Here is a 17,201-nt window from a genome sequence, read left to right on the forward strand (position 1 = left end):
GAAAATCATTCAAAGGCATGTACAAACATGTATGAAGCTTTATAGGCTTCCACACCCGTGATAACACAGCATTTATGCACCATATTAGTTCTGGTCATTATGATTTATGTATGTGTTTAGATGAGAGCTTATATGAAAAAGGTGTGAATTGAAATGACCAACAAAATTGTCGATTTAGCTACCTACTGGGTCTAGACAGTACCCATACTTATGGTTTAGTTGATGTTGTCACTTAAAGATTTTTACATTGAAAAAGATTGTTTAAATTGTATTTTAATAGAATTGGTGAAAATAAAATCAATTGAATGGATCACTACCTGTCGTGTCTCTGGACTTTCAAACTTCAAACTGTATTACTAGTCTCTTTACAAAATACACCGTGTAGAGAAACATATTAATTAACAACATTCAACAAAATTAATGCAACATAGATGGAAGCAAATTATATATCTTTTTGTGAAATATACATGTGCATTGAACGGATCACTGCCAAAGATGGGATATTAAGATATATTTTATCTATAAATGAAATCTCATTATTTTGTGCGATTTGTATTGTAAATTTGTTTAATTTTTGTTTATACACAATACATTTACCTATATTCATATATCTGTAACAAGCTTTCTGCTCTTGTGATTTATATTTTATACTGAATTTACCTTATGTTGTAATCAGGGCATCAATTACAGACACATAGGGAAGAGGAGGGGGGGTGTCAGGGAATAGAGTTGGATGAGGGAGTCAGACAAGGCCTTTGTTTATTTATGGGAGTTTGGCAGGTCATTTCAATTGAGGTCAAGCAGTCAGGACTATTGTCATTATTTTGTTCTGAATATCTAAGGGAGGGTGTTTATGCATAGGGATGTTATTCAGCCATGGGCTGTGATTAATTGCTTTAGGGTCTGGATAAGGAAGGGCAGTGATGTCAGAAAGGGAGTGGGGTCTTACGCGTGGTGTGGGTGTGTGTACATAATTTAGGGTATTATAGTTTAGGGGATCTAGCCTTTAACCAATCAGTAGAGGACACTTGTTTCGACAGCGTCCTAGTTAGTCTTGGGCTACATGACTAAGACAGTCAATTATGATTGGGCAAATCTTATGTGACAGGAATATTAGGTACTAGATAGCTGGGCTCTGGTCAATTTCATAATTCTTGGAACAGAGTCATTTGCTTGTTATTGTCCCAAATACTCCTAAAGTTTATGTTGTTTTGTTAATTACATAACTTTAATTATATTTTATTGTAATATGCTTTCTAAAGATATTTATCAACATATGTTAACATACGCGCAACACACCGCATACATGGGAGGCCGTCCTTACATGACCATAGCTGTTAATAGGACGTTAATTAATCAAACAAACAAACAAAATACTCAACAAATTACAAACAACTGGTTGCAAACAACAATTTTTACCCCCGATTCAGATAATTGATAGATCAATTAAAATAATTTTCTGAAATGAATAGGTACGCAGAGGATTTAAACTTGATACCGGTTGAGGTTGTACCCCTGGTAAATAAGGTTGTCCCTGAAATAAAAGTTATACCTATATATAAGATCTATCAATTAAACCAGAGGAGTTAACTTGATACCGGCTGAGGTGCTATCCCTGGTAATTAAAACCCAGCTAGTAAAACTTCCTTTGTTGTATTTGACCATTATATTACATAATGGACACCTCGGAGTCCATTATGTAACTCACTGTCCATTATTATAGGGCCACTGTCCATTATTCCCCAAAATAATGGACAGTCTATTTTGAACAAAGGAAAAAAAACGCTGCTGTAAGGAAAACCAAACATGTTTATTTGACTGTCCAAAATTTTACATTTATGTTCACTCCTCCATTGAAATCATTACTTCCCCTTCCTAGCTGTTACTGTTCTGAAAATTAAAAAAAAAACATAATTAGAGTCTTGCATTATTATTTGTTACATATTTTTAAAACTTGTAATTGACGAGGAATAGAATTCTAGATTCTTGACCGAGTTGGGATAATACGCAGTCTTTTAGCTCAGATATCTCACAATCCTTATAACATATAATCTGATGATTATTGTTAAACATAATATACTTAAGAGCGAAACCTGTCTAATCTGACACCTGCTTTCCCTACATCCTATTTGTAACTGTTCCGTATTCAACAATAGCAACAATAGTATACAATAGTATCTGACTTTCCTACACCCTGAATAATCTGACCAAACAAGTTGCTCCCACATGGTGTCGGATTAGACAGGTTTCACAGTATACCAGTGCAATGCTATCATAGCAATCAGATATGGATTTGTTTTATCATATCTATAACATGCGTATGGTCGATTTTTTTTAGGAAAAACAGTTGTTTAAATTGTAGGGAAAACTCACCTTGCTTGTATGTATTTGATGTAAAGTTAGACAATGCACCTGTCCTTGTGCGAATAAATTGGTCACTTTAAACAGGCACACCATTACTCCAGTTAGAACGTTATATCATCTGAATCACAGCTTCGTACATCCCTAAATGATTGCCGGGCAAGGTAATATCACTATCCGACATGTTCAAAAACACTGTTGTACCTCCAAAGGTGTAAAACTAAATGATTGTGCATGCATCTCAACACTGTTACTCCATTATTTGTCACAGGTGAGTGAACACCTGTGCTATTCCTGAAATGGGATGTCCCATTTCTCAAACAGGGTACGCAAGGTAGTGAGTAGTGGTATGATGGGTTTTAAGTAGGATAAATTCCTCAAACTGTCCATTATTAGAGAGAATGGATTGTACCTCGCCCTGCGGGCTCGGTACTATCCATTCTCTCTAATAATGGACAGGTTTTCGGAAATTATCCATTACATAAAGTTGTCCGTGGTAGAAAAAAATTCTTAACCTGATACCGGTGGGGACGCCCCCGGTAAATAAGGTCCCCGGTAGGAAAATTGACTTCAAACCAGATGGGTCCGCCCCTGGTAAATAAGGTCACCCCTAAATGCATGGTAGAAGTCTACCTGCAATATTTCTAAAGCATAACCTGATACCAGATGGGTCATTCCTGGTAAAATTAAGGGTAGAAGTCTACCTATATAACAAGTATATTTGTAGTCATACGAGTAACTCCCAAGAAGCCTCATGTTAGGTTATTTAGTCATAGTTTAGATTGTAGGGGTTTATTTGTAAATTTCATAGTAGGATTTAATTTCTTTTGAATTAGATAGATGTATCACTAATAAAACAATTTGAATATAATCTTGCCTCATTGTATTGTGTGTAAAGTGAAATAGAGTCACCGCTTTTGTATAAACAAGTTCTGTATATTTTACAGTATATTTAGTGATTAACACGTAACACTGTGCGGCCTAATCTAACAGTATCCAAAGAACGATTATATACCAATATTTTCAAAACGTGAAAACACATCTTTATTCAAATTTTTTTCCCTTATGCAGTCTTGTAAATGCATTCTATACCTTTAGTTTCATGGCCAAAACGACGCAATTCGAGTTGTCTTCGTGACCGGGCGCGATCGTGTATTTAACTTTGATAACAGTATTTTGATGGCAATATTTCTGCCATTTTGCATGATGTGATCTTGAAACTCAAAACTGTTTTAGACAACGTTCCATAGTATATACCTACATGATTACTTTGATGACAGTATTTTGATGGCAATATTTCTGCCATTTTGTATGATATGACCTTGAAACTCAAAACTGTTATAGACATCGTTCCATAGTATATACCTACATGAATGTGCGACAATTGGCCATCAAACACCAAATTGTAAATTCGCTGAGATCCCGTGAAAATCATTCAAAGGCACGGACAAACATGTATGAAGCTTTATATGCAGCCGTAACAAGACATATTTATGTAGTATATTAGTTCTTGTCTTTACGCTTTATGTATGTTAAGATGAAAGCTTTTGTGAAAAATGTGTAAAATGACCGACAAACTTGTCGATTTAGCTACCTACTGGGTCTAGACAGTGCCCATAATTGTGGCTTAGTTGATGTTGTATGTTAAAGGATAAAATCAACTGAATGGATCACTACCTGTCGTGTCTCTGGACTTTCAAACTTCAAACTTTATTATTAGTCAATTTTCAAAAAAAAAAAAAAAAAAACTGTGTACAGAAACATATTTACAACATTCAACAAATGCAACATAGATAGAGGACAAATTACAATGTACATGTATATAACTTTTTGTGAATCATACATGTGCATTGAACGGATCACTGCCTAAGATGGGGTAATAAGATATACTATATCTTTAAATGAAACATTTTGTGTGATTTATGTGAAATGAAGCCGCCACTTTTGTACAAACAAGTTCTGAATATATTTTATATGTGGTTATTAACACGTAACACTGCGCGTCTAAGTAGCGGCTAGATCTAACAGCATTCAAACAACGATGTACATGTATATGTTAATATCATGAAAATTTTTGTCCTTATGCAATTCTATGCCTTTGGTTTCAGTAACTAGTAAGTAAGTTAAATGATGGTCAAAAAGACGCAACTCGAGATGATCTTGGCAATTGAATTGTCAATTTCATGAGCCAATATCTCTGCCACTTTGTATGATATGACATCGAAACAAAAATGTTCTAAACATCGTTCCATAGTATATACCTACATGTATGTGCAAAAAATGACCATCATACACCAAATTGTAAATGCGCTGAGATCCCGTGAAAATCATGAAGCTTTATAGGCATTCGTTACAACACAGCATTTATGCACCATTAGTTCTTGTCTTTATGCTTTATGTATGTTTAGATGAGAGTATACGTGAAAAGGTCACTTTATAATTACTGATACCATTGTAAAAATGTAAAATAAAATAGCAGACCACAACTTAGCTTCATGGTCGGACCGTGTGTATTTATTCTTCTGCACTGAAGTGGAAAATATCATCACTTGTAGGCAGTAAATATACCGCAAAAATAAATTTTGAACATTTATTTGACTTTGTAAAATTAAACTCTTTGCATTGTAAATATTGCAATTCTCAAAATGTTGGTAACTATTGGTGGTGAATAACATATTAAAAGCTCTTCTTGTTTCATGAGTATGAAACTTACGACACATATAACTTGAACTATGTTGTGCTCTTGTGACCTTAAATCATGTCAACGTAATTCAATTGTAAGCGTATACATTTATACCATACATGAGCTCAGCTGATGTTTCAAAGGAATTGTGTTAATGTAAAATGATATTTCAGCATATAATTCAACATTTTACTACCGTGACCTTCAAGAGTGATTTACGTCATACAATAAAAACTTATTTTGACATGCGGCAATCGGTCTTTGATGTAAAGATGTTCTACAACAATTGTACTGATGTAGCATATGTGACTTGTATGACCTTGACTATAATTTTAATTTTAATCTTAATTCATGCAGGCACAGATGTATGCCATAGGTGTTTGAAATATGAAATCTGTATAATCGAGTTTGATGACGTAACAGAGTCACAAAGTTTTGGCGTAAAACTGTTGAAGATATCTGTCCATGCTATGTCTATGCAAAATTCAAGCATTCAAGCATGTATGTTAAGTATTAAAGGCGCTGAAATCTTGTGCATTTTTGGCGGGAAAATGGCAAAATCGCAGTTTTCCAAGGTCTATATCTCCGCCATTTTGGTTCCGATGAACTTGAAACTTTTCATTATATATTTCTGAGAGCATGCCCTTTCAAATCTATCTTTCAAAACTTTTCTGTGGCAATTTTCGCTTTTGGCATTTGTTTGACCCCGTAGCGAGCTCTTGACCTTGACATAATCTCTGATAACATGTGATGAACAAAAATCGCGCTTTGTCGCGATCTACCTTAATGCCAAAACGGGGACAACGTACAGCGTACGGTTATGAAGAAAGGAACGTTTAAAATTTGGTCGAAAAAAAGTAGTTTTTTACGTCTGTTGCCTTGACCTTGAACATTTTTTTTGTGAAAAATCGAACGTACGTTTCAAGATCTAATGTACCTACATAATGTGTCAAAAGTTGAGCGTCGTATTGTGTGTCGTTCGTGAGACATCCTGCTAACAAGATTTGTGGAAATAAGACAAAAAAAGGAATAATAACTCGATTTGATCTCGATCAAAACACTGGATTTCCACCTATGTAATGATATAAGTAATGTTAGCGAACAGACGATTGCTTTAGAACATAAAAATCATGACACTATGTCAATGTCTACATTTACAAATAATCAACACCCTTCACTAAATGATAAAAGCCCTACGAGCTCACTAAGTACGGAAAAAAGTAAGGAAATGGGACAAATTGCCATATTTGGAGAGCTATATTTCCGCCATTTTGCTATATAGCCCCTTTAAAATCCATATATTTTGAAGACAAAAGTTCATACAACATAGGTATGAAAAATCAACACTGTACATTCAGGTTTAAAGGCGCTGAAACGCCTGCCGCAAAGACCAATATAAACTAAATTCCGATTTTTGATGTCCTTTATCTCCGCCATTTTGAATGATATGACCTTGAAATTGGTCATTTTATGTGTCTTAGAGCATGCTCTCTCACATCCAATTCAAAACATTTCTCTTGGAAATTTCATAAATTACGGTAAAATTTAGGTTAAAAAATGAACGAAACGCCATATTTGCAAGGCTACATTTCCGTCATTTTTAAAGCTTTGTCTTTGAAATTGAAACCCTTTACAGAATATATGCGAAGGTCTTCTTTTACAAGAAGTCAAAAATAAAAAAAATATAAATTTCGATTTTTGATGTCCAATATCTCCGCCATTTTGAATAATATGGCCTTTAAATTGGTCATTTTATGTGCTTAAGAGCATGTTCTTTCATGTGCGTTCTTCAAAACATTTCTATGGTAAAGTTCATTTTTGACCTTTGTTTGACCTCATTTGACCCTCTAGCGAACTCTTGACCTAGCCATATTCTCTGATAACATGTAGTAAGAAAAAAACGTTCAACATCGCAATCAACCTAAATAATGAAACGCACAACCTGAACAGCGTGCAGTTATGAAGTTATGAACGTTTAAAGTTTGTTCGAAAAAAGTAGTTTTTTACGTCTGTGACCTTGACCTTGAACATTTTTGTAAAAAATCGAACGTACATCTCAAGATTCATAACGTGTCCGAAGTTTAGCGTCGTACCTTATTCCGTTCGTGAGATATCCTGCTAACAAGATTTGTGGAATTAGAAAAAAAAAGAATAACTAGATTTGATCGCGATCAAAATACGGGATTTCCACCTATGTAATGATATAAGTAATGTTAGCGAACAGACTAACAGATTACTTGAACGAACGGACGATCTCACTCAACAATAATCAGAAAGCGTTTCTTACGAAAGTAGTCTGGTCCAACTGAAAAACAGATTTAATTAATTCGACTTAAAGATCGTCTGTTCACTAGCATTACTTATATCATTACATAGGTGGAAATCCCGTGTTTTGATCGCGATCAAATCTAGTTATTTTTGATATTTTTATCTTGAATTACAATAAGAAGCTCAAACTTTTCAATGATGGTAATAATGTAAAGTAAGTAACTTTTGTAACTGAAGACAAATACTAAATCGTCTGCTCCTGTTTTTGATAGAGAAAAAACATCATTCCTCATCGGTGGAGTAGTAAGAAGCCCACTTTTTCAAAATGATCGTCATTTCTAAAAATTCTACAAACAATAGAAGTCTAATGATTTGACATATTTTCCAAATGGCCAGTTGCTAAAATGAAGCAATTATTTTTGAAAATCACAAAAACTCTTCGACTAAATGTTAAAGATGCCCCACCGCTGAGGAATGGTATTTGTCTCTATCAAAAACAGCAGCAGGCGAATTAGGTTTTTTCTTAAAATAATTGATATCATTTATGCTCTGTCAGCTTTGAAGCATCTATAAGTAGACTTCAACGAAAATGACAAGTCACTCGAGCAGATCTAGTCCGCTAAACCTGCCTATATTATTAGGCTTTTTTTAATTATTTTTTTTTTGCCTAATATATAGTCAGCTCGCGGTACCTCTTAAAAATGTGAAATCGTAGGCCAGATTTGGCCTACGCTACGTCAGCGGCATATTTCTAATATATCGTCCATGCAATGCCGGGAAAACGTACACATACCTTTATATTGGGATCTTATGTACTCCTTTGCCCCCATGTTACATCCCATTTATGAAATTAAACAACTGTGTACAATGAAATACTTCCGAGACCCTTCTATTTCACACATTTGTAATGGCCGCCGTATACACATTTAGTAGAGCAAACGGCAGCCAATCAACTTCGCTTCCGGTTTTATTTTTAAATATCCACGTGTAGTTGAAAGATAAACAAAATTCTACCGTGTATATATGCTACATGTATATGCAACGTGAATATCGCGAAAGTTATGCGGTACCAGCAATAGTCGTGTTCAATTTGAATATTTGATAACATGTCGTGTATGTCGACCATGATTTTACTTTAAAAACTGTAACTGGCTATATATTAGGCAAAAAAAAAAAAATAAAAAAAAAAAGCCTAATAATATAGGCAGGTTTAGCGGACTAGAGCAGATCCTGAGGCTCATATGTGCACACCACAAACAACACCATATAGTTTTAATGTATGACAGTTTACATGGAGAATGGAGTACAATTTAAATAGGTGCAGAGTAATCACTTTGATTTCAAAACTAAATTTACCTAGATTTCTTAAAGATTATCCATCACTGACAAATGATATTTTTTCACTATCAAAAACAGGAGAAGACGATTAAGTATTTTTCCTCAGTTACAAAAGTTACTAACTTTTCACCATTACCGCCATTGAAAAATTTGAGCTTCTAATTTTAGTTTAGAAATATTAAAAATACCCCGAAAAAAATCAGTGGCACTATGTCCTATATGGAATGAAGCACCCATTACACATGCACCGAAAGCAAAATACATTATTTTACATTATTTTTTGTATTAATTAAACATATATGTAAACGATCAAACACCAATTATTGTTTAACTGATGAGTATCATTTATGCTCTGTAGTCGGTAGAGTATCTTTAATTCTTTGATATTGTTTTAGCTTTGAGGTTGATTGATTTATACGTAGAAAGAGTATACGTAGAAAGCGTTAGCTGTGCAAATATCACCTTTCGATGAACGTCTTCTTTGATTGTTATACATACCCTCACATTTCTATGACAAACCTGAATAGAAAATAGACCGGCCCTGAAAGTAAGCCTTCGATTTTTTTTTAACTCAAATGTATCTTGAAAATATGCCGGTACAATGTTGAAATGGTCCTTCGTAGCAAATTGACCTCCTCGAACTAGGCCCAGGTTCGTGAACATTCCTTAACTTTAAGGAATCCCTTAACTTAATGTTCCCCATACGAAAGCACTAAAGGAGTTAAAGGAAATGTTTAGTTAAGGAGCCATCCTTATACACTGTAGTGTTTTGCTATGGAGATTACATATTAATGAATTCCTTAAAGTAAAGGAATGTTCATGAAACTGGGTCATGGTGTGGGACTTTTCTAACTCACCCAATGGTAAAGTCAAACTATACGAGATCAATGAACGTTCTCAACAGTTATATGACGTTGCGCTAAAGTTAGCATGACGTCACAACAACGTCCGTGCTTGCATTGCAGACACATCATTTTTAGAGGCCCTAAGTGCAAAATCATATTGATCATCCAGCTCCTGTAATGAGCATCCGACTACTGAATAACAAAACCCTTTTGAAACACAAGACTAGTGAAACGGTAAAACAATCTCCCTATTTGAATATTGTCCAAAAATCTCCAAGTTGACAAACCGATAGGAAATTTAAAAAAGTTATTGGTACTGTGTATGTGCTGCATTAGAACGAATATACGTACCCGGCCTACTATACATGTACCTTTCGGCCGGGTACGAATTGGTCCCTATGTGTCCTATTGGAGCAGTGCCTCCGATAATCACTCTGGCACAATTTTCTATACTTTTTGTGGGTTTCCAATTGTTTTGTGCGTATACAAGCATTTATATATTATTTTTGTCGAAAACAAACATAAGTACCATTCTTAATATCTACCATACCGCTCACAAAACGTCAAATTCGTAAATTGTAGACCTGCTGTATAAATTCTCTTCAGAAACGCCTTCATATGTGTATTTGTGTAAAAAAATGTATCGCTGAGAATTTGATATTTTATATGGTTCATTTTTATGGCCTAGTAAGGTAAGCGATACCAAACAAGTACGATTAAATGCAAACAAACGTTTTATAATGGTTTGCATAATCATTACTTTGCTCCATTAGCAGTAATAGGCACCAATTGTAGCTCTAAAGACGACAACATTTTCCGTCTAAAAGTCATTTGATCTACAATATTGCAGCTAGTGCTGCGTGTGATATCGGTATCTGTTTGTGCGGTGTCTTGATCAAATATTTGTTTCTTTTTTTCTTTCTAGTATAAGATTTCCTGATGTGTTAGCAGCGTGGTCTGTGTAACTGATCAACACACAAGTGCGATGACTTATGTAGTCAAATGGATGAAATCATGTGTTATTCTGATGTTATTAGTAACTTCCTGGATATTTTTCTGGACAATAGGATTTCTTCATTCAAGACTAATTATCCAGCCGTACCTCCCAAATGCACAAGATGCCATTAGGTCCGCTACAAATGTCTCGCACCCTAAAAGAGCATCAAATAACACTGCTTCTATTGAATCGTTACATAAAAATAATAAGTCATCAAACGGATCTGGTGTTAAGAATTCAAATACAGAGAAAAATACCTGGAAGGAATTCCCATACCCTCTGGACATAGACACGGTTGAGCTTGTGAGAACACTAAGATCAGGTTTACCTGTGGTACACAGACCAATATTTCCATATCCATATCAGTTTAATTATCACCATCCGTACGCTTGTACGCAAGGTTCTTCGTTGTTTATATTTCTGATCAAATCTGCCATAAAGAATTATCAAAGTCGGATGGCAGTCAGAGAGACTTGGGCAAATACAGACCTCATGAGGAAGTATAATTTTATCAGGATGTTTCTTCTCGGTACCGACAAAAATGAAATTTACCTGTCAGCCGTGAAAAGTGAATATGATTTGCATAAGGATATGCTCCTAATGTCGTTCCACGACGATTATCACAACCTGACGTTGAAGACGACTGGGGGGATACATTGGACCGCCCAACACTGTAACCGTTCTAAATTTGTAGTTTCTGTGGACGATGACATGCTGGTATCCACCGAACGACTGGTGCATTTTTTAGAAACAAAGGCAACACCATCAAAGTTCTTTGGAGGGTTTGTTACAGGCCATAAACCATTAAGAGACCCCAGATCAAAATGGTACGTATCAAACCAAGATTATCCACACGATGTGTATCCTCCTATGCCATCCGGGGGATTTATAGTAATGTCTATGGATTATGTGGTCGATTTACACTTCGCAGCTCCATACACAAAGATGATTAAATTAGAAGATTGTTTCCTGGGAATTATGGCCTATAAACTTCATGTCACTCCCGTTTTTATCCGCGGAATTTATGTTGGACAAGTGAATGTGAACAGCAATATATTCAAAACATCAATGATAGCGGCACATTCATATTCCCCTTCTCTTCTGAAACAGACATGGATAGCTCTTCAAAAGTTTACAAACAAAGCATTATATTATACTCTCTTGAAAGGAAAAGAAAACAAATGACTAAATTCTTCGGCTATGTTGCTGACATTTGTAATAATAAGCGTTATTATCATGTTTTCAGATAAGTCCTGTTATTGTAGCATGCTACGTTCATGGTTTCAACTACCAACAAAACGCAAAATATAGTTCGTTTTGATTACTTAGAGTAAAACAAGCTAGAAGTCATCTTACCTCCAGTTATATTGTGATTTAATACCATGTTATTCGGAATCGTCCGCTCTATTTGACACCCATCTAAGACTTTTTGGTAAAGAAATATCAAGAGAGAGAAATTTATACAGGGCAAAAATCATGTCAAGCTTGTAAGACTTAATTCAACTTTAGTCATAACAACGATTTCGAGTTCAGTTGAAAATGGGCGTTTATTGTATCAAATGACGTTATAGCCAAAAATAATACTTGAATTTTTCTTTACCAAACCCACTACACAAGGTATGCATTGCATATAACATCAAATGAAATGTACTGTACAAAGAAGAAGGGGACTATAAAGGAAAAGGTTATGGGTAATGCTTCAAACTTTAAATTTAATTTACAGCAATCTATGTAAAAGCACAATTTAAACAATTGAACTTGACCTTGTTCATCCATATGTGTTTTCTTTAGCTTCTACTTTAATTGCACTGCTTCATTGGTATTTATAGTGGTTTAAATTAGCGAACATTAAATAATCAATACACAACGAGATTACACTGACCGCCTAATTTATCCCTTATATCCCTCATTTAGCAAATATGTATAATACATTATTAGTTTTATAATCAGTGACTGATCCCTTTTAAGGCCTTTATATGGGGTCAGTAACTGACTACGTAACGAATTTATCGCATCGAGGACCATTGATTTGTTTCATTAGGCCTTTTTTTCCTATCTGTTTTGTCAAGATCTGAAATCAAAGTTGAATCATGCTTGCGAAGGATATAAACAATCGCCGCTTTTAAAACAATTCAGAAGTGGTGAAGACCAACATATTTATTTACACATATCTTTACAGCATGTGCAAATATTCTGTATAAGGAACCTGCAGAATAAGTACTGAATAATTCATAAATCAACAATAATTTCGACATTCCTAGTATAAATTTAAGTTCATTTTATAAAAAAATAATCAGTGATATATATTTTTACGGTAATAAAAACGTATATTGAATTGAAGAGAATGTGTTTAAATTTTGAAGCGAGGGCGATAGCCGCCATATTGCACCATAACAAAATTCAGTGTCCCCTATAATGTGTAAGGGGATCACCATGTGACGGCTCTCAGCCACTCATTTTGGAACGTTTCTCTTCGAGGTGCGATAAATCTCTGTAGATCTCAATTTAAACGATATGAAAAATGAAAACATAGTACATGTATGCCTGTATGAATAACATTAAAACATGTTTTAATTAGCATATATACTGTACATATATTTAAATCATCAAATCCAATCAAAGACCTTATAATTGCGGAACACATTTTCATTTCAGAATATTTTACTGTCAGATGATACAGAAAATCGGAATTGGGCAACAGGCAACATGCCTATACACGCCCTCTCCTTACATATTAATAGTGAATACAAATCAATATTAATATATATACATAAATAATCTAAATTGCTATTTTTATTTAGTGATGATGATATCTTAAAACATCAAGCTAGATATTGATAAACATCATATACAAAATGTCTCCTAGTTCATATCATTACAAATAGAAAAAATGATTTTACAAGATATTCAACGAATTCAACGAAATCTATTCAACAAAATCAGCGAAATCTATTGGTATCTCTGACAAAGCACTGAACTTTATTCAATATAGCTTTATTAATGTTAATATCGTGTCTTTCAGAGCCTTGCAAAAATGTTTGTGTTATCAGTGGTATATCATTGTCAAGTTCCAAGATAGAGTTACAAAGAAAGAGATAAAAGTAGATTTGAATTCATCAAAGACCACTCTCTGTCTCCTATTCTTCAAATAAGATGAAAACCATTTCAACATATTACCTTCGATTCAATAATTTTTAAGCTTATATATTAAACCATCATGCCAGACACGATCAAAAGCTTTGTTTATATCACAAAATATCATTCTCGCTTCTTTGCCATTATCCAAATGTTTTACAATAGTGTCATATATAGCTATTAGTTGATAGGTTGTTGTATCTTTAGGTAAAAAGGAGATTATGTTATGTCTGGAAAGATAGTTAAAAAGATTTTTAAACACAATTTTTTCCAAAATTTTGTTAAAAATAGGAGTCACAGAAATAGGTCTATAATTAGAAGGATCACTTCGTAAACCTTTACCTTTATATATGGGTGTAACATTGGCATTTTTCCACACATCAGGAAGCATACCAGCTGATAAAGAATTATTAAATATTACATGAAGAGGTTTTATAATTGACTGAGAGACACCCTTTATGAATTGAGGAGGAATAGTATCAGGGCCTGAAGGTTTATTAGTGTTGAGAAGATGAAGTTGATCAATTATGTCTTGTTCTGTAATGTCGAAAGTGGAAAATGTATGCTGTGGCTGAGGACTGTCAGGAGGTAAATCGTTAACATTCTTATTAGAAACAGATGTAGATGTAAAATGTCCATTGAATGATTCAGCTTTGTCGATAGGATGTAGTTTTAGATCACCATTAATAATCAGAGGAGCGTCGATTTCATTTTTGTTATTAAGATTCATAACTGACTTCGCTATTCGCCACCATTTACCAGGCGGTATGGATTTATCAATTAAAGAGGACTGAAGTTTAGATAGATATTTTTCTTTTGCATCACGGATTGAAGAAATAACATGATTCCGAATGGTTCTGAATTTGTTCCATGAGGCAGGAGTGTTATATAATTTGGCTTTAGAATGTTGACGATTTCTTCTACTATCATTACTCGTATATCATTTGTCATCCAAATTTTATCATTGGGTCTGATAGTTACTGTTTTATGAGGTACAAATAGGTCAATACAGTAGCTGCTAGGATTTTATCATTTAAAATAGAATTCATATTATCAATACTTCCTTGTAGTTCGACAGCCCAATCAATAGAACGAAGATATTAATTTGCCCCATCATAGTCTGCATTATTAAAGTATAAGACAGTCTTTTTGTATGCATGTTTTTTTTAAATGATTTAAAATTTATATCGGAACTTATAGGAGAGTGATCGCTGCAGGATGGAGTATGTACAGTGGTATTAGTCGTTAAATTAGTATTATTAGTGATAATTACATCTAATGATTTTAAAAAAGACGAAGTAATCCTAGTAGGTTCAGAAACAGTATTTTCTAATCCGTATTTTAGTAAAAGTCTGTGAAGATGTGAATTAGGAGTAAGATTTAACATATCCTGATTTATATCACGTGCAAGAATAACGTCTTTTTGTGTGTCTATAACTTTATCAATATTTTTATCAAGTAGGTCCCAGTAATTAACTAAGGAATTAGGGGGTCGATATAAACAGCTAATTAAAATAGTTTTATTATGTGTTGTGATTTCAGACCATATCAGTTCAACATTATTACATTCAAGGGGTGTATCTCTGAACGCCAACAGTTTGGATTTACCTGTAGGGTAGTTTGTTGTGACAGTGGTTATAGTCTTTTTCCTAAAAGGAGTCCCAATGCCAACAGGTAAATTTACCTGTAAAAGTTACCTGTGTTGATACTTATCCAAATGTATATTGATTAATTTTTATTTCAATAAGTGTTCAGATTTAATATCAGATACATATATACATAATATATGTATCTGTTAATACCTATGAAAATATAACAATAGAATCCATGAATTATATTATATTAAATTCACAGTGATTTTATTTCAAGAATTTTAAAGATTTCCTTGATATATATCTAAAATCTCTGGTATAAATTTCATTAGATTTTCAATAGATTGATACTAAAATCAAGCACAATTCTTTGAAACCTGTTTCACGTGGAAGTAAACTTTCCCATTCAGTAATATCAACGAAAAAAACCCAAATAAGAAATTATCTTATTTCAACTTAGTGTAACACCAATTCGATTAAAAGTTTGAAATAATATAAGCCTTTTGCCTGTTGAAACGTGATATCTTTCAACAAGGTCTTCCATACATGTCTGTTAAATGACCTTATATACATATATAGTACATGTAACATCTGCATTAATTACCTAAAGAGTAAGTGAATTTATGTCAAATATGATTTCCAAACTTTCAAACGTATTACTTGCACTTGACTGACCTTTTTAAGTTAACAGAACATATACTATATTTTGAAAGCTGCATTAGGATGCATCGTTTATCACAATTATGTAATTTTCCTGCTTTCTTATCCTAAGATGGTATTTCTAGATCAGCGTGATATTACATTATAATGTAAATGTCTGTCATTATGGTTCTTTTCTCTGAATCTGTCGAAGGTTTACAAAGTTTGCTTAATTGTTTATGTGATTACACTAAAAAAATGGAAACTGACTGTTAACACTGAAAAGACCAAAATTGTAGTTTTTCGAAATGGTGGGAATATTAAGGAATCGGAATCATGGACATATAAAGGAAAAGGTATTTCAGTTGTTGATGAATTTTGTTATTTAGGCGTTTTACTACGATTTAATAACAAGTTCAAAACCACTATTAAACACGTAGCTAGTCAAGCTTGCGGGCAAAGTGCAATCAGGTAAATTTCAATATTAAAACTTTATTACATTTATTTGATACATATATTGTTAGCATCCTTCATTATGCTTGTGAAACATGGGCGGGATTTAAAGCTGATGAAGTTGAAAAGGTTCATATAGAATTTTGTAAAAATATTTTATGTGTAAAAAAATCAACTTGTAATGCAATGGTTTATTATGAACTTGGTCGTTTTCCCTTGGTAAATCAACAAATCTTCAAAGCCTTCAAGTATTGGTATAAACTATTGAATTGTAATAACTGTATTTTGAAGGAAATATATCAGTTCTTTTTTAAGGAAACTGAAAAAGTACATCCAAAACATAATTTTTTACTGTTTATTAAACAGAAACTATCTGAACTTGGGTTAGGTTATATATGGTTAAGGCAGGTCTCCTTCTGATATCATTTTACTTCCGTTAATTAAACAACGAATTGATGATCAGACAAAACAACTGTTGTTGGCAACAAGAAGTACTTCCAGTAAATGTGATATCTTTAGATATCTAGTAGATGACGTAACATTACAATTTTATTTAACGAAGTCTCTTTCAAAACAACGTAGAATTTCTGTATCCAAACTCCGTCTTTCAGCTCATAATCTTGCAATCGAGACAGGTAGATATAGAAATGTTGAAAGATTATGTATAAACTGTGAACTCTTCGAAATAGAAGATGAATATCATTTTTTATTTATTTGTCCAAAATTTTCAGATATTCGGAGAAAATACATTAAAAACTATTTTTGGGTAAAGCCATCTGTTTACAAAGTTATTGAATTGCTAAATACACATAACATAAAAGATCTTAATTTATTAGGCAAGTACATAATTGAGGCAAACAACAGCAGAATCACTTAATCACATATGTGCA

At 33.6% G+C, this 17,201-nt stretch overlaps 1 protein-coding gene, 1 long non-coding RNA gene and 1 pseudogene across 2 annotated transcripts; 2 read left to right on the forward strand and 1 right to left on the reverse strand.

Moving 5' to 3' along the window:
- Positions 1–1,791: 1,791 nt before the first annotated feature.
- LOC138328256 (uncharacterized) lies at positions 1,792–2,843 on the reverse strand. Its single transcript, XR_011209175.1, has 2 exons — positions 2,374–2,843; positions 1,792–1,890 (listed from the first exon to the last, which is right to left on the reverse strand). It is a non-coding gene; the product is annotated as an uncharacterized lncRNA (long non-coding RNA).
- A 7,637-nt stretch (positions 2,844–10,480) lies between these two features.
- LOC138327174 (beta-1,3-galactosyltransferase 1-like) lies at positions 10,481–11,677 on the forward strand. Its single transcript, XM_069273157.1, has one exon. It carries the CDS (start codon positions 10,481–10,483, stop codon positions 11,675–11,677), a length of 1,197 nt encoding a protein of 398 aa, XP_069129258.1.
- A 2,508-nt stretch (positions 11,678–14,185) lies between these two features.
- On the forward strand, positions 14,186–17,194 carry LOC138327175 (uncharacterized; annotated as a pseudogene).
- The last annotated feature ends 7 nt before the right edge of the window (positions 17,195–17,201 follow it).

This window comes from Argopecten irradians, chromosome 7 (assembly GCF_041381155.1).
Source record: "Argopecten irradians isolate NY chromosome 7, Ai_NY, whole genome shotgun sequence".
Lineage (NCBI taxonomy): Eukaryota > Metazoa > Mollusca > Bivalvia > Pectinida > Pectinidae > Argopecten > Argopecten irradians.

Bases quoted from the DNA above. Each gene is read 5' to 3' on its own strand.
- LOC138327174 (XM_069273157.1), top strand. From the start codon at position 10,481: ATGACTTATGTAGTCAAATGGATGAAATCATGTGTTATTCTGATGTTA.